We start from the raw sequence: 18,643 nt of genomic DNA on the forward strand, positions 1-18,643 counted from the left end.
AAATAATAATAAGTGAATGTATATTTTAATTCCAATATAGTAGTGCTTTCATTATGTCCCGGTCTTGTCATTGTCTTACACTCGAAAAAAGACAGTGGAGCTCATCAGAATGTCTCGAATTTACAAGATTACATTCACTCATCTACCATCTACCTTTCGGACGTGAACTGCGACAAATGGCCAGAACATTTGGTTCCGGAACTTTTCCGGAGTTTGCCGTTCAAACACAGACGAACCAAGTTTCCGGTACGCCTGTGTGGAGCCCACAGGAGGCGGGACATGACGATATTGACGAAAGCAGTGATTTCTGGCTTAGTTGTGAATTCTCCCATCGACTCCTTCCGAATATTTGGTATGTTTCTGTGACGGGTCCTTTCTGCAAGTTGGTTTAGATTTGTACGTCAGTACTCGACGTGCTATAACTTTAACATCCAGCCGATGAAGTGGTCCAAAGAGGAGATGTGGAGGGCGACCTGAGCTGTTGGTTGGAACTTCTCTCCACCGAGCAGCTCTTGTGTAACAAGCGGCGTCTCTCATGCGACTCCACTCCGCAAAGTCCCCGCCAAGTGGAACGAACCTCTGATATGAGGTGTGCATGATACGGGCTGTGCTATCACTCCCGGCTAAATGGAGAAAGTCCAGATTGTTCCCATGCTGCGCCTTAGTGCTTTCGGGTTACTGGAGTCCTTGAGATACCGAATATGAAACCTGTTTTATGTAATGTACTTGAATCGCTCTCTCTCTCTCTCTCTCTCTCTCTCTCTCTCTCTCGCTCACTCACACTGCGTCTTTTGCACTTCTCTACACTCACTCAGCTCAAGCTCTCCTGTTAAGCCTCATATTTCTCTCCTGTCTGGAGGGAAGAAAGCCGCAGCAGCAAATCGCACTCCCCCCCCCCCCCCCCCCCCCCCCCCCCCCCCCCCCCTCCCCGCTCAGCGCCAGAGATGACTGGAAGGTGAAGCCCTTTTCCCAGTGTCTAGAGTTTCACAGCTGACAAAGAAGCTCGGCTTTCCCGTGCGTATCAGAAGCCCGTGGACAGGCCAAGCAAGGGGGTGGGGGGGGGGGGGGTCGCGTAGAGCAAGGGAGGAGGAGAAGGCGGGATTTTTTTTCCGGCCTCTGGAGCAGCCGTGCTCGACAGGGCCTGGGAATCTGCAGAGCTCCCTTCATGTGCAGGAGGGAGAAAGGAAGCCAGTTACGGTCCACGAGCCCGGATACCACAGCACTGAGGTATTCTCTGAAAAGGGCCCGTGTTGAAGCCACATGAGCGCCACATTGCCCCCCAACACCCCCTTTTTTTTTTCTTTTTTTACGAGATCTGGCAGCGCCGAGGGAGAAATTTCACAGTAAAGGAGGTTAACATTGAGTTTACGTCAAATCCCATCGGGGGCCCATCGGGGGCCCCCTCGAGAGCCGCGCGGTGCAAACCAGGCGGCCCTTTAGTCGGAGGGGCGAAATATTCGGCGGTCGGGAGACGAAGGAAGTCCATGTTCTTACACGGAGACACGTCGCAGTGAGAAAATGTCGCGCCGTCGTCGTCGTCGTTGTTGTTGTTGTTGTTGTTTTTCTCCATTCAGTTGCCCGCATTAGCCTCCGAAAACGTGAACTGGACAGGTGCGAGTGAGGGGGCGGGCATTTCGGTTTCTGTCTCGCTAATCGGCGCTCTGCCTCTCGGGAAACCGTGAAATTGACTTTCCTTCCTGTTGGGAAGCAATACTGCCAGGGAGGGGAAAATCACAGCCTAAAACTAGAGGGCCGTGCGCGTCATGGTCGGAAAAAGGGAGGGGTCGCGCCTGAGTTGGCCAGACTCACAACTCGTTGTTTCCGCTCGTGTCGGTCACAGTCAAATCTCCAGTCCGCTCTTACTGCGGGGAAGTGTCAAAGTCGTCAATGTGGACGTCACATTTTTGGGAGACGGATAAACAAACACAAAGTGCGCCGCAATGTCACAGTTAGGGCCAGTGCATGGATCATGGGTACTGGCGCTCATGGCCATTGTCTGTACCAAAAACCCAAACGGCAACCCTCATGGTGGTCAACAAAGTTATTCGTGTTCATCCTCTCGATAACTTTAATGCCTCTGCGAAATATGTCTGAAGCTGCTTCCAGACGCGCAGTGGAGTCCGCACATTTTACTGAACTTTTCCTAAAGCGGGCTGTGGTATGTCCATAAAATGTCGGGGAAACGTCCGGACCCAATGTTTTCTCACATTGTCCATTGATGTTGGTTTGAGTGGTCCGTCCGAAGTGGTGGACCAACCGTCTAGCTTTGTTTTCTACATCTGCTCTGTCCTTTGCGAGGCGCGAAAATCGAAAAAGGCTGCTGCCTTTTTAATTGTCCCGCGGTCTTCAAACCGTTTCCTTAATCTTTACGGGGACGTCAAGGTTTTGCTAATGCAGCCCGTTAAAGACTGGCCTCGTCCTCGTGATAATAGTGTGCAGGGCAGCTGTGAAGGAGAGGGCTGCTCTCGTCTTTTGGACCCGCATCCTCCCGAGCAGGGCCTTGACATTTCCTTCTCGTTCGGGGTCGTGAAAAGACAACACTCGGAACTGAACGAGAGTAGCGTTGTAGCTGAGAGTGGATATTTTGCGTGATTGCTTGAATGGCTCAACGTTTAGGGCAAGAAGTGATTCATAGCAATCAAAATAATTTGCGGTTTGAACATTTCCGAGTGAGTGAGCCTCTTTGGGAACATTACACACATGCGGATTCATTCGCATACGATAGTGCCGTTGGGTATTCACTGTACAGCGGCAGGACGAGGGGTTGACTGAAAACACAGAATACAATGTTTACTGTAGTGAAAACGAGCACGTCACTCAATGAACTGCGGCGAGGTTTTGCATCGGGCGCTCACCGCACAGACAATACTTGTTCATTGTCGGCGTTGGTCAGATAACCACTTTTAGCCATACGCTGCACAAACACACACACAGGGCAGTTTCTGTGCAGGGGGCCTGGAGCTGGAAACCTCTCCTGCCCCCTTGCTAGCCCCCCCCCCCCCCCATGGCTTGAGCCCGGTGGAATGTGGTGTATGGCTTTCTGTGTCAGACGGCCGTTTGTTTTGGAATAAGAGACGATACGAATCTGAGCCGAGAGCACCCACATGCGCAGGTTGTTGAAGGGGTGGGGGGGCTTTCACCTACCGAGGGCAATGTGATCTAATCTTTCGGGAGGAGGGAGTAAATGGAAAAGGGTCGGCGTGGGGGCTGGGGCGGGGGAGGAATTTTCCTAAGGCTACTGTACAGTGCTGAGCTTATTGAAATGACTGCGATGTGGTGTTGACCTGATGTGCCGCGTTTGTCTCGGATCGCGCTGCTGGAGCACAAATCGAGTCATCGGGACCGGATTGAATTCAATGCGGTTTCTGGTCTATTTGGGCGGCATTCATCATCGAGACCCGGCAGTTCCCACCGTGAGAAAAAAAGAAAAAAGCACCCGGGACACTGTGGGGAGGAAGTGACCTCTCGCAAATAGAATAAAAAAAAGTGGAAGCTCAGGTGCTTAAGTGAGGAGGCAAGTAGACGTGTAAACCATAAACGTCAACTCCAGATTGTCGCACTCTTTTTTCTTTTCTTTTTTGCACATTTCCTCCCTCTGCCTCTCTTTCTGTGGACACAATACACAACACACACACACACACACACCGCGCAGCTCAGCTGGAGGAGCTCCAGACCCCGAGGGCCCGGGGAGAGTTTGATTTGTGTTGACTTCCGCCAGGAACTCCCCCTCTCCTCAGCCCGCGGCTCAAAGACTATCAATTAGTTCCTTATTATGATCCCTGGGAGGGCAATAAAAGTTAGAGTGGGTTCAAAGAGCACAAAGGCAGACACACACACACACACACACACACACACAAACCTTCCGTTTGGACATCCTCTCCTAGCTGGCTGCTTCTGCCCGTTCTCCCTATTCAGTGGTGGTCCGCTGGCGGGCGGCGCGACTTGAATTTAAGGCGGGACGCCAGTTTGCCACCGCGAACAGCCGCCGAACCCCTCTCTCCCCGCCGTCCGCCTCTGCGAACGTCAGGGATGCTAGGTGAATTCACCTCCTCGTCTCCTGCCAAGTGGGAGGAAGCCATCTTTTGATTCCTTCAAAGTCCAATTGGAACGACGTTCCTCGACGTAAACACATGGGGCCTCCGAGATATTATAAGTGACATCTTATGGCTATGTCATGTCCATCAATTCAAAATGCGAATTGTGTCTGGGAGAATGTTTTGTCAGTTTTGTATGGTGTCGTTCATAATAGCCTCAACCGCTGAATACATGTGGTGAGAAAAGTCAGTCAAACGTGCAAAATCGGAGCCGCAACATTTCATCGCCAAGTATTTTGGTGATCAATTTAAACGCTTGAAGTTGTTTTTATGAGAGAGAGAGAGAGAAAAAAGTCAAAATTCTCTGATTTCAGCTCCTGACATGTGAATGTTTCCTCGTTCCTTCGCTCCTCTGTGACAATAAACAGAATATCTTTGGTTTGTGGACAAAAACCAAACATCGTCTTTTCACGGGGGGGGGGGGGGGGGGGGGGGGGGTTGCCAGAAAATGTCTGGACGAGGGCTGGGCGATATGGCTGAAAACTATATCACGATATAAGTGTTTCATATCGGCCGATATCGATAATTATTGATCATTTTTAGGACCTAAGCCAACGAGATGGCGCAACCAAACGTGATACTGTTACATGATTGGCTATTAGGCGTGTCACTCCATGCGTTGCTAGGTACCAGAGGACGAGTGCCGGCGTAGCTAGACTCTTTGCTCCGGTTTCTTCCAACGGGGAAAGAAAAATGATCGAAACGTTCTATCGAACGCATTTTCTATTGATATTGATTACGTGTCTATAACGATACATATCCTTATCGTTTTATCGCCCGGCCCTAGTCTGGAGCGACGTTCTCCTGAAAAAGTTCGGGAAAATGTACAAATTTCAGGCCACAGGTTGTCTCGGCTCCGCCAGCGTCGCTGAAGCAAACGCGCAGCCGAAGAGAGGAGGGCGTGTTGAATTAAACATGAGAAGAAGAGGAGGCGTGTTTGTTTTAGTGATGAAAGTGCATATGCAGTAGATATTCGTATATGAATTATAGACGAGTATGAGTTGTTAAGCACAATGGCTGCTACACCTCGTCGAGCGACTGTGCTTGGAAAGCGGCAGCGACGGATGTTGGGTTTTTTTTAGTTTTTCCTCTGGCGTGGTGTGTTTTCTTTTTTCCTTTCTTCTATCCATGCTCCTCGCAGTTCCCTGGACGACGTCAGAAAAATAGTTTAGAGCTCGAGAGCGCGGGGGACCGCCGAGGGAGGATCTGAGGCTCTGTCTGTCTGTCTGCCCCCCCCCCCCCCCCTCCCTCTCCGCAGCCGCTTGTTGTGATGTGTTTCTGTGTGTCTTCGTCTCCCGCCTCTTCAGATGAGAGAGCTGGATAGGTGTTCGTGTGTGTGTGTGTGTGTGTGTGTGTGTGTGTGTGTTGGCACGTACGTGTGTCCCATGGGTGCTTTCATGGATACGCAGATGTTCAAGTGTGTATATGTGTGTGTGTGCATTCCTTAGAGGAACAACCCCCCCCCCCCCCCGGCCTTACTCGGAGATGAGCTAATATTTGTGGAGGTAGAAGTGAGAGCAGTGTGTCAACAGGAGAAAGTCAGGAGCCCGGGTTAATTCAGATGAATCCATATGTATCTCCCCCCCATCCCCCTCTGTCCCGTCTCTTATAGAAAGGAGGCGAGGGATGCAAATATTACACCGGCAGACTCGCAGATAGTGTGAGTGTGTGTGTGTGTGTGTGTGTGTGTGTGTGTGCGTGAGCCCCGCTAGGCAGTGGACATGGTGATTCTTGACAGGCTTTTAGCGCAGCAACCTCCAGGCTACAGGATTGTCTGCAGCAGTGGGTTATTTCCCCTCCCTCCCTCCGTCTTTTCTCATCCTCTCTCTCCTCCTTTTGTCCACCCCACTCTCTCCTTTATCTCACTCTATCTGCCCTTCAATCCCTCCTACCCGTGCCATGTGCGTCCACGTGCCGTCTTCGGGTTCTCGCCGGTCGAACAGACGGGCCACATCCATACTTCTACGCTTTTCGGGTTTTTTTTAAAATCGATCTCCGTATCAGTGTTAAAGCCCCGTCCACACTAACACACCTGAAAACATGTCACGTGACCGTTCACGTACAGCGGGCGTGTGCACACCGGCGTGAACCTCGAGCAGATTGTCCACACTGCAGTCGGTCACTTAGTTACAGGAAGAGAAACCACGAACGAGAAACAACGATGGGGAAAAGTAAGAGCAGGGATTTCATGTTCTTGGACGACGACGAGGTGGAAGTAGTATTTCAATTCGTGCTTGGGTCTCAGTTTTTGTGCCCGTCCGCACGACAGCGCTCCCCCCGGGAGTCTTCGATTGAAAGCGGGATGAACGGCAATTCCAACGTCCTTGTTTCGAGGTCGCCCGGAAACTCCGGAGGAGCGTGGACGGCACCGCGGGCGCCAGCGTAGCCGCAGTGATGCGTTTGGAAAGAGGAAAACAGTATCGAGCTGGGAGAATGACACTCGTCATAGGCAGCAGGGCCGCTGCGGGGAGTGGAGCCCCGACTTACAGTACGACGAGCGACCGGGTGTGACGGAGTGATGCTCGCAGTTCCCACGTCTGCACTTATCGCTGGGCGTCACCGTGAAGTGTGGTGTGCCTCTGCGGCTCTGCGGTGTGTTTTGGAGTGGAACTCAAACTGTTGTGTGAGATTAGTCAGCCTTCAGAATCTTCTGTTATGGAGCCCTCATAGACTGTATGTAAAAAAAAATGTGTGTATGCAGACGTGCCTGAAACCTGTATTCTCCCTAATGACCAGCAGAGGGCGACTCCACTGTCAGTAAAACGTCGGTAAACGTCTTCCTGAGGAGTTTGTGGTCTCAATCGCTCGTTGTAAAGTCTTCTTCGATACGGCATGACGTTGATTTTGTAAATGGTGCTCTCACAATTAGACGATAGAGCACCGTACACGTTGGAGGGCGGATACAGCGTGATTGACAGCTGGCACCGTCCAACCGGTGCATTGGTTGCAGGTGTAGGTGGGCGACCTCTCAATAGTTGCCAAAAATGAAATAATAAGACGCTTAATGCAGCAAGTGGATCCATTTTTTAAGAGAAGCCTCCCTCGCAGGGTTCATTCTGCAGGCAGCGCTGCTGGATTTCCTCTAAATGCTTGCCCTTTTGCTGACAAGAGCGCCTGTGCCCACGTGAAGTAACCTTGTGGTCCTCCGGCGTTCAGTCCGCTTTACTTGTCAGCAGATTGGACGTCTGGTTCGGCTCAGAGACCGCGATAAGGGCTGAAAGCGGCGACTACCTGTAAATGTCACTGGATTGATAAGAAGAGCGGAGTCTACCGGGGGGTTGCCGCCGCCGCCGCCACCACCGCCGCGTCTCCGCGCGACACGCACGCGACAGAGGACGTCGGCCTCCGTCACGTATCTAGCGCTAGTTTGTGCCTGTACTCGTGTGTCAGATAAAGTCGGGGAGGTTTATCAAGGTCAAACAGGCCGTTTCCTCCTCTCAGATCCGGACCTGATGTGGTGTCTGCGTGGCTTTGTTTTAAAAACCCGTGACGATTGCAGAGGGGAGCCGGCGGACTTGTTCACCGGCAAGCTCGACGGAGTCGCGGCCTGTAGCTTCTTTTATCTGAGGATGCTTTCCATGGCTTCGTGCCAGAACGCAAGTGTCCGCAGAAGTTGCTCCGGTACGCTTTTCTCTTCCTTCCAGCCGCCCTCGTGCAATTTCCAGGAAATGTTTTCGAGAGAACCCAGGTGAGATGAGAGCGGGGGAAGATTGGCAGCGAGCAAGTGGTCGTGTTGATGACAACAATGGGGTTCGGGACACGATATGTCTCCGGACGTTTTCCCGAGTTCATGTCTGAAAAACATCTCTCTTCTCAGCCAGACAGCAAATAAGTGTTTGTCCTGATGTTTTAACTCAATACAGTATAATTGCTTCTTTTTTTTCATATTCAATACCAATGGTTTTTAATTTTCATCTGAGTTTGACCAGGCGTGATCGTAAACTTTGAAAACTCTCAGAAAGACCTTGAATATAATGTTGTGTTTTTGCATTTTCATGCTTCAAATTTTTTATTTAAGTAATGTTCTTTGTGAAGAAATACTAAATTTTACTGGTTACAGCTTCTAACATGTTAATATTTTCTAGTTTTAAAATCCAGTCCGAACAAAAACAAAAAACATTTTAAGACATGGCAGAAAACCCTGACATTCTGTACAACCAATGAAAAACTTAAGAAAACGATAATTACATTAATCAATCCTTAAAACAATCATTAGATGCTGGGTTTACAATAAATCTTAAGGCACTTAAAACAGAATAAATGAACATTATCGTCTTCTGCGCTTGAGCCTCACTCTTTCGTTCATTAATTCAAGTATCAAGTCAGGTGAAAGTGTTTTTCATTATGACTACAAATGTCTTTGAAATGGGCCTTTAATGGGCCCAATGGGAGTTGGAGCTGCTTTGTTATCGCTCCACATGTCTGTGTGGTGTCAAGTCATGTTCTCGGTTGTGCGCTCCAATGTGTGTGTGTGTATGCATAATCAATCAATCAATCAATGGATGCTTACATACATTTGTAAAACATGTCTACTGATGCGCGTGTGTGTGTGTGTGTGTGTGTGTGTGTGTGTGTGTGTGGCCTCTATCTCATTAGTGCCCTTTGTCACCGTTTGATCTGTGGCCTGCCTCCTTTCGGTCCATTGTGCTCGTATCATCAATGCATCCAGACCTGCGGACCACATGGACCGGTGAATTGGCTTTGCCGTGCTGCGGCAGCGCGGGGGAGGGTGGGGGGTGGAGGCGGGGGGTTGCATTCGGAGGAAAACAAGGCAGGAGAGGTTAAGATAAAGTTGCTTTGAACAAATTCTCTCTTTGATCAGGGCGGCTCAGCGGTGAAAAGGCTTTCCCTCCCGCCAAGTCAGAGCCTGTTGGGAGCGGAGAGACGGAGACACGCATTGTTCTGTTTCATCTCGCCCTCTGTTTTTCCTTCTCTTTTTTTTTTTGTATATATATCTACTTTTTCCTTCTTCTTCTCCCTCTTTCACTCACTGTTGTCGAGCTGTGTACACTCCTCCGCTCCTTTGTCATGGAGAGTGCCGGGGCCCTTTCTCTCACGACGCCACAAAAGCACGCGTATGCACACACACACACACACACACTCACACACACACACACAATGACTTAAAAGCATTACTGAACACACTCGCATTAGAATGCCGAGTGTAATTAGAAATGCTGGGATGCAGCGGGGATATCTTCTCTGACAGAAGTCGTTGATCAGGCAAAAGTGTTTCTGCTTTTGTGTTTTATATCACTATAAATTCAATAGATCTTGATTTTTTTTGGACTGTTTGTCGGACATAAACAAGCAACATGAAGTTGCTACTTTGGGTTCTGGGGAGTTGTAATTTTTGGATTTATTCATTTATTTTTAACTTCAACTTTTATTTTATTGGACCGAACGAATCCACTTGAACATAAGATACAGAAAACATGATCAAATTTATGAAATGCAGCCTGACCGATATGGATTCTTGGGTGCATATGCGGATATTATGGAGTAAATTATTGTCTGATACCGATATATGGGCCGATATAAATAATAGGGAAGAAAATTGGCAATATTCCTAAGATTTCGTTATCAAAACTGTATGAAAAAATGTAATTGATGCTTGATATTTTACACTATAACCATGAACTTTATTATAAATACGTATGAATGAAAAGAAAACTCAAATACAACCAAATATATAGAACTTGAATTAAGAAAAGAGAAGAAAAACATGAATATTCATCTTTTCTGCATTAATTATTCTGTAAAAAACATCGGCCACCTGACATGTCGGTCAGGCTCTGAAACTCACATAAAATGTAAGTTACACACTTTTCCGATTATGAAAAAATGACAGAAACATATATTGATCGGCTACAAACCAATTATCGGTGTTAATGTCGTGGCTGATCGGTGGCCCGACCTGCTTTTTGTGGGTGAAAACTTCTCATTGATATTTTTTTTATTAGCTTTCTCACATTCTTTAGTAGAATTGGTTTTTTTTTTAAAACTGTCAAGCCCATTGATTATTTCCTCCAATCCGGTTTCGTTCGGCCCAGGTTTATCAGCTCGACATGCACCGAGGGGACCTGGGACTGTAGCAACCAGCTCAATGGCTCCGACTCTCTCTCTCTCTCTCTCACACACACACACACACACACACACACACACACACACACACACACACACACACACACACACACACACACACACACACACACACACACACACACACACACACACACACACACACACACACACACACACACACACAGAGGGATGATATATTGTGGGGACTCTCTTTTATACCTTTTTTTCTAAAGCAGGAGTATCAGTACAGAAAAGGGCCGTGCAGCCAACCGCAGATTGGATGAATAGAAGCTGAATGGATGTTGCCATGGATGTGTTTATAGCTATTCCAGTCACACACACACACACACCCATCGCAACACTTTAATATTTATGTGCACGCTTACATAACAGCTGTCATATCCCAGCGTTTATCTGGCTCCCTGAGCCACTTTGGTGTGAAAACTCCATTTCCTCGTCTCCTCTCTCACCATGTGAGGAGCTGCCTTTTTTCTTTTTTTTTAAACAAACAGGCACTGTTAAACTGAGCGCTTTTCAGCCGGTCACTCCATTAAGCCGGAACACAAACATTCCCACTGGTCGAGCGAGTTGCCCCGGCAACAAGGCGGGCGGGATGGGACTAGATGTTGTGGTCGGACCAACGCTTCCATTTGATCATTAACCGGGGACAGTTATTATTGCTATTAGCCACGCTGGCGGCGTAGCTAATATGTCGATGGCTTTTTAATAGTCGAGATGTTCGTTGTCTCCAGAGGACCACTCTGACTTCTCCTCCGACACTTCCATGAGGTTGACATTTGTGTGTTTGGAGTGATATCTCTCGACTCAGACGGAGCGCTGAAGTCAATTGATCGATTTGACAATCAACTGGAATTTGATGAAAATTAATCCAGATAGTGAATCTTTTTTTATTTTAACTTTTTAAAATCCCCCAAATTTTCTGACATGTGATGTGTTCTTTTAAATAGTATGTGACAGTAAACTGAATGTCTTTGCATTTTTGGAATGTTGGTCAGACAAGTAGTTTTTAAAATTGTGATGAAATTATCACCGATTTTTCACCAATTTTGCACCATTTCTCTTTATTGTTTGACGTTTTATCGGTCGATTAATCCTGAAAACAATCACCAAGTAAACTGCGAATAGGTTGCCATTCATTTTCCACCTCAGGATCAATTTCCAGTAACTCGAGTGATCCCTGAACTCTTCGTCAGGTTGACATTCTAACAAATACCTGCAGCGGTGCTGCTACTACAGCTATCACCGTCAACTCTCTGTTCTGTTTGTGAGAAAACAAACACGTGCGAGCTGCTCACACAGTATCCATCCCTCAGACGTGCAGTCAGCTGAACATTTGCGCCTTGCACCAATTCCCAGGTTATCGCGACGAGACAGATTGTCGGGGCTCTTTCTCTCGGCTGCGCTCGGCGGCCTGATCCGATCTCAGCGTGGCAAACTTCCCCCCGCTAATGACATGAGCTTTGAATTGCTCCCCCGAGAGGTTCGCGTGTTTGCCAAATTAAAGGAAACAACCGCGAACTGAAGTGCGGCTCTCAAAGCGGAGACGGCTGTGATGAACCAGTTAAAGGCTTGGCATTTTAAAAAAATATATTAAAAAATTGGCTACTAGATTTTTGTATTTAGCCGGCGGCGGCGGCTGCGACGCGGTGCACCATGTATAAATGGAGATATGTAAGTTGAAGCGGCACGAGTCCTCAACACCTTTATCTGCTTGTTTTTTGCAGATAGCAGAAGCAGCCAAGACGTCCTCTCAGGCGGATGACTTGTACCTGGATGACACAGGCTCAGGAGGTTATTACCCTGAAGACGACGATGACTTTAACTCGGGGTCTGGCTCAGGTAAGACACGTTAAACACACACACACACACACACACACCCTGACTACAGACACACACACTCGGGCACACAGGCAATTACCCTGAGGCGTGATGATATTCATTGCCAAGCCAAGTTTTATGGACCTTTTTCTTCTTCTTCTTCTTCTTCTTCTCTCACCGGTAGACTAAAGTTGTGCCAGAACTTCCTCCCTCCTCACTCTTGATCTCTCTTGTTTCTCTGCCTCTCTTTGCCTTTCGCCGCCACTCTCCCTTTTTCCGTCCCTCACTCGATGCGAACTGAGAACGCCTTGTCGCCCAGTCCTCCGCGGGCAAGTGCGCAAATTTCAGAGCGGGGAGGCGGGACGGTGATCAATAACGCTAATGTCTCCGCTCCGCCACTCGGCATGCTGGGAAATTCACGCCGTGAATCGTAGATCCCCAAAAATTGCTGAAGTTAAGCGAGACAAAGTGCACGGACACTTCCGGACGTGACAATAATATCCGCAGGAGCGAATGACCTGTCATGCGGTAGTGTTAAGTTTCACCCAGCGAGCATTTCCCCCGACATCTTATTTCCCCGTTTCATTGGGCAACGTCGTTAACCTGCATGTGCACGACGCGCTCTTCCTCCCAGGAGGCGGCGAGGAGGTGGTGCTGGAGGAGACGGTGACCGTCAGTATGGTGTATTTCGAGCCCAACGCGGCACAACCCACCCAGGACTCCACCAAAGATTTCACCCCCCGCGTGGACACAGCCACGGTGCGGGAAAAGGCGAAGGACAGCACGCCCAGGAAACCGTTCAGAACAGAGGTGAGGAAAAAGGACTCTAATGGAGACGGGCCAACAAACGAGAATTGATTTTTATTCAGTGTTCTAACCAGGTTGGCTGAAGAAGTGCTCAGAAGCGATAAAGACGAGACAGAAAGTTTTCTCTAAATGTACAGTAGGCTTCTTCACTCAGAGGATCAAGAATAATGTCGATGATTCACGTCAATCTCATTTATGTCCAATTAAATATGACGCTACATCTGGGGGAGGGTTGGATTAGCTTTGCATAAAGGAATTAAAGCAAAGGGAAACAGATAAGCCTTTATAAGTCCACAACTATCGCTGTCGGTATATTATCCCAAAAAGCATCTTAATTCATGAGCACGGTGTTACCGGGTTTGTGTTTATTTCTTTAAAGGGACAATGCACATTCAGTCACACGCATACTTGAGTCCCAACATGTAAATATTCCAGATTTAGCCATACGGGCGAGTTTTCATCTACACTTCCCAGGCAGGTTGAAGGTAAAATTCATATATATATATATATATAAACACACAAGTACATTCACAGACACTTACAGACATCATTCACAAAGCACATGGGAGGAAGAAAAGTAAAATTGATTATTAGAAACAGTAAAAACACATCTGTATATCGGCGCCGTGGCCGAACCGCGTCTCCAGACGCCGACGTGTTTGCGTGTGCGATAACCGTCGATCATGGTTCCCATCCTCTCCGTGTCTCGTGGTGCGCCAGGCGTCCACGCAGAGTCTCCCCCTTTTTATCCCCGCTGAGGAATAATAATAATCCCCGGTGGCTCATTTCTAGCCAGCCCTGACTCTGGCGCGGCACGGCACGGCACCTCGGCGTGTCTTCATCTGACCCAGTATATGTCATCAAATCCCCCCTCGTAATACCGCGAGCCGTGAGGTCGCTTTCAGGATAAAGATCAAGTGCTCACGTCATTTCTCGGTGTTTTCGCTCAGTTGCAAATTGTGTGTGTGTGTGGGGGGGGGGGGGGGGGGATTACATCTCTCTCGAACATAATCACATATTCTGGAACTGTCCTAGATCTCACTTCTGGGTTCACAGCTCCTACTGTACTGTGCCGCGCCGTGCTGCGGGCTGCATCTGTTTGGGATTAGTCGCCAAAGGTCTCAGACCCACCCACCCAGCCACCCACCCCTCTTGTCACTACCACTCCCCTTGGTCAACTGCACTGGTTCCATTCTTCGATAGTACTGGAAAAAGCGCAGGATACAATCTTCTCTATTGGGTTAGGGTTAGGAAGAGTTAAACATTTTGCAACACTGCAATTATTTATTATATGGGAAGATTGGTACTTTGCATAGAGCGTGAATCCTGGACACCAGAGGAACAAAGTCCAGCAAACGGCTCCTCGAATGCTCACCAATTAACACCACGCACCCCTGTCACTTATATCGTGTTTGTTGCGTCATGTTTTCCTGAGTCTTGTCACTGTAAGGTTTTCAAGGTAACCAGCAGAAACGTGTGAGAGTTTAAGAGCCTGGCCCGAAAAACCCAAAAATTGCCCTGCACTTACAAATCCCCCAAAAGACGGATTTAGGGATTATGCAATAACACCCAAATGAACCCGAGTCCTCCGAACACTCAGACCAGGAATACTGGAGGAGAGAATGTGACCGTCAGCTGTCAGTAAAATCAAAATCCCACTTTAAACTCTCTCTCTTCCTTCCTCCTCACCCAGGCACCAGTGCCAGTTACAGACGACATGCAGAGGAACCAGATGACTAGTACGACTAGTGTGCCCGGCTCACCCCAGGAGGCCGTCGAGGTTCACACCGAAAACCTCTTCCAGAGGACGGAGGTGTTGGCAGGTATGCATCGCAGGAAGCGAAACCAAGAGACACCAAAGCGTTTTCACACTGGGCATGTGCGTGACTGTGGTGAACAGGAAGCAGATTGACTCCTCTGTAGTCGGTTGCTTGGTTACAGGGGGAAAAAAAAGGAGAAACAACAATGGTGAAGAGTAAGAGCAGGGATTTCTCTTCGCGGGAACTGTTACGGAAAGGAGGTGCGAGCAGCGATGTGCGTCGGTTTGTGGAGTTGTCACCTCCTGAGGAACCAGTCAGGAAGCGAATGCGAGCGACTGCCTCGTCGTTTCGCAACGACTCCATTTTTTAAACTGGGGTGTTCAAACGGAAATGTCCATTCAAGGCAATCAAATATCCGTAGAATTGCGGACGGCAGGCGAACCTAGCAACAGTGATACATTTCCGAGTAAACTTGTAGTAGTGCGGATGTAGTCATAGTAACCACCAAAGATCGAACTCACAAGGACACAACTATGTCCCAGTGACCCGACTGCGACCTTGTGTTCTCAGCGAGATCTTTCTTTATTTTTGGCCTGAGCAACTCCGTTTTGTTCTCCACCGGCAAGTTCTCTGATGCACTCCGGGAGCGTTTGTTTTTAATCTGCAATATGTTGCCCCCCCCCCGAGTCTGCCACCTGATCCACTTTTTCGGAAATAATTACTTTCAATAAACTCCGTCTGCATCCCTCTTTGAAGGCCTCGCAGGATTCGCGGCGTTGTGGGCGTTTTCATGTGCCCATGCTCAGAATAGATGAGAGATGGTGGAGAGGAAACTATTTGACTCGAAATCACGGCGCATCTCCGGCGACGTTTCTCTTTCGCCGCGCGTCTGAGGCAAACGCTGATTGGCACCTCACTCGCACTTTGTTGTTACATCCATCTGGCGTTGGCAACATCGACGAGCCGCAAATCAGGACAGACTCTCTTCACATCTCTCTCGCCGATTGATAGGCTCATTTCCTCTTTTGCATATTGTTCTTGGATTGTGATGGGAGAAAAGAAAAATGTGACTGCCAACATAAAGTCTTCAGATAATGCATTTAGAGTGGAAATGTATGTCTAATGTGGTCACCTCCACTCTTCGTTCCCTCCTCCACCTCATTCAATTTACCCTTCCTCCAGCTCATAACCATTAATCTTCATCTCCTGCATGAAATCCTATGAAAAATAATTGCCCGTAATGTAATTTTCATTTATTCGCTCCGCGCACGGTGCTGCGGCGTCTCGGAGCTCGGCGGTTGGGCGTGCGCCAGGGTCTTTACCCATGGGGCCGCGGGGGGGCCGGTCAACATGTGGAAACCTAAAGAGGAGCAGAGGGCGGATTGTGGCACCGGGAGACACCTTAAACAGATTAGGAAGCTATAAAGAACCTCAGCCAGGCATAATTGGTAAGGGAGAGTGAAATAAGCGCATGTGGCGAGTGAGGAGAGTCGGGGTCAAAGCGGATTTCTTAATACAGCCTTGGTGGATTTAATTCAGATTTCCCCTTTTGTGTTAACCCACTGTTGGCCTGCTGGTTTACAATGTGTCCGTCACAGAGAGTTTTAACTTCAAACATGTTCTGTCTTTTGCCTCACGGGGGCCGTGAAGCTCCGTCCCCCTGGACATTATAGTCACAGATTAATTCGCAATAATTTGTCACAGCAAAAGAAATGTTGAAAATCCAAACTCACGGGAGTTTTTTTTCAGATTAAGATTGAAACCCAAACCATGTAAAATCCCAAATGGCGCAGGACTCCTTCATCCCCTCGGCCCGGAAGTCAGTCCGGCCTCGTGCTAACCTAAATGGAAGAAGAAAAACCCCTTTTTCTGTTGAAATAAATCATATCCTTCGGTGCGGCCGCTTTGAATTAGCAGAGATCGTCCGTCATAAAAAATCTTCTCTAGAGCAAATTTTGGGGTTTTGTGACCAAAGAAATTCCGAGGGGCTTAGATATTTCCATGCAGAGCCCTGACAATCAGGGTTGGGGTCTGTTTTAATGTAACATCAAATATAGGGGGGGGGGAGTAATCTGTGCCACCAGCTCCTTTCTTCTGAAGTCCCGATCGGCCGTCACTGATTGGAACGCAGACCTTGTCCAATCAGCCGCACTCTGGGAGCGACGCAGCTCCGTGTACCAATCAAGGACCGGAGCATTGAAATCCCCTTAGTGGAAGACTAACTCCGAAAACTCACGGCGCATTAGAGGAGGGGAAATGAACCGCAGAGAAAACAAGTCTGACTCCGTCGATTGAGATTGACATTCTTCAACGGCGTCGGTTCCGACGTCCTGCCGCCGGCGCTCGCGGCTCCGTTTCGCTGCGTTGAATCCCCTCCGTTTTTTTGGCAATGTGCTGTTCTGCTGCATTAGCGTTCCGATTTATTTCCAACGACGCGGCAGAAGGCGCGCGTGACAAAAGAGGGCGGCCACGCGTGGTCTGTAAATAATGATGGAAGGTTTTAATTAGAGGGAATAATATAAATGCAGTAGGGTGAAGCTGTGAGAGATGCGGTTCGTTGAGTCGCAGAGAGCTGCACGGGACAGGGCACGAGCCAAAGTGTTCTCCTTGTCCTCAAGTGTCCATATTATAAGCTTGCAGAAACAGGGGCCATGGCATAAGCCTCTGGTTTTGATTCTGAAAAAAATGCTACGATTGGCATTTTCGGAGGCTCGATGTGCCCGAGAAATTGCCGCAGGGCCAGAATCATTGCCAGCGCTTCTTTTCTTTTGCCAAATGGAAAATGAAGCCGTCGCGAAGCACGAGATAGAGGACGCACTTGATGTTAAATCATAAGGAGGCCGCGTAGTTTTTTTTAAGTAGCCTGCAATTTAAGGGTTCCATCTCCACGAGTAGACACCGATTTTCACCTTCCGAGCATCGGTGGTTAACCTCCCCCTCTCTGTCTCTTCCCCTTCTCAGCCGTCATCGCAGGCGGCGTGATCGGCTTCCTGTTCGCCATCTTCCTCATCCTCCTGCTCGTCTACCGCATGAGGAAGAAGGACGAGGGCAGCTACGACCTGGGGGAGAGGAAACCCTCCGGCGCGGCCTATCAGAAGGCGCCGACCAAGGAGTTTTACGCATAAGGTCCTCGGGGCCCCGCCCCCCATCCCCCCCATCCCCAATCCCATCACCAGATTGACAACTCTTCGAGAGACTGTGAAAAAACGCAGTCCACAACAACGACAACAACAACAACAACAACATCAGCAAATCTCTTACGTACACGGCGAGAAACACACGAGGAGGAAAATTTGTTTTCAAGTTGATTATGGAAAAATAGCATAAAGGAAAGCTTTTGCATTGAGTGTTGTGAGTAAGATCTTTTCTTTCTTCTTTAAAAAAAAACAAACAAACAATGAAAACCAAGCATTTTTCTCATGTCACGGCGAATCTCAGTGTATTTAAACATTTTGTGTATCATTGGAAAAAGGCTGAAAAACAGGATCCGTCGAGGGCGAGGAAGCGGATCACGTCCGTCTTCTGTCAGAGGAGCTGTTTTTTTTTTAGTCGCTGGCTACTTCTAACTGTAGCAGTGCGTTATTTGTAAAGAAAATTTAAAAAAAATCAAAAGTGGAAATAACTGAGGATAATTATTCCGTATCAATCCTACGTTCATTTGTCTCGTTTTTAATTTTTTGTCCGAGCATGTCCGATGTTGATCTCCTAAAGGTGTACTACATTAATTTATCTTTTCTCTGATGTTTAAAAAAAAGAAGAAAAAAAATTGCCTTTGTAGTTTTGATGAAGCTCTCCGGTCTTCATATTAACGCTGTTAACGGTCAATGTAAATGTCCCTTCAGGTAACAATGTCTATTGTTTGCTCTCACGTCGTTTTTCTCTTCTTCCTTTCCTTTCTTCGTCGTGTCGATATTGTCCGTCTCTTCTCAGTGTGTAGCCTTTCTCTTCTTTTTTCGACCGCGTTTTTTTATTTTCACATACCAGGAATTGAAATCTTTGAAACAAAAACAAAAAAAAAAAACATGCAAAAAAAAAAAAAAATATATGAAAATACGTGTC

General features: G+C 48.0%; 1 protein-coding gene across 1 annotated transcript in view; it reads left to right on the top strand.

Moving 5' to 3' along the window:
* The window catches only part of sdc2 (syndecan 2), a 38,783-nt gene extending 20,609 nt beyond the window's left edge, over positions 1 to 18,174 (top strand). The window contains exons 2-5 of the mRNA XM_035620879.2: positions 11,924 to 12,038; positions 12,652 to 12,827; positions 14,518 to 14,647; positions 17,546 to 18,174. Coding sequence (XP_035476772.1) covers positions 11,924 to 12,038; positions 12,652 to 12,827; positions 14,518 to 14,647; positions 17,546 to 17,709 — 585 coding nt within the window. The 3' untranslated portion in view covers positions 17,710 to 18,174. The remainder of the gene's footprint in view (positions 1 to 11,923; positions 12,039 to 12,651; positions 12,828 to 14,517; positions 14,648 to 17,545) is intronic.
* Positions 18,175 to 18,643: the final 469 nt, after the last annotated feature.

This window comes from Scophthalmus maximus, chromosome 22 (assembly GCF_022379125.1).
Source record: "Scophthalmus maximus strain ysfricsl-2021 chromosome 22, ASM2237912v1, whole genome shotgun sequence".
NCBI classification, from domain to species: domain Eukaryota; kingdom Metazoa; phylum Chordata; class Actinopteri; order Pleuronectiformes; family Scophthalmidae; genus Scophthalmus; species Scophthalmus maximus.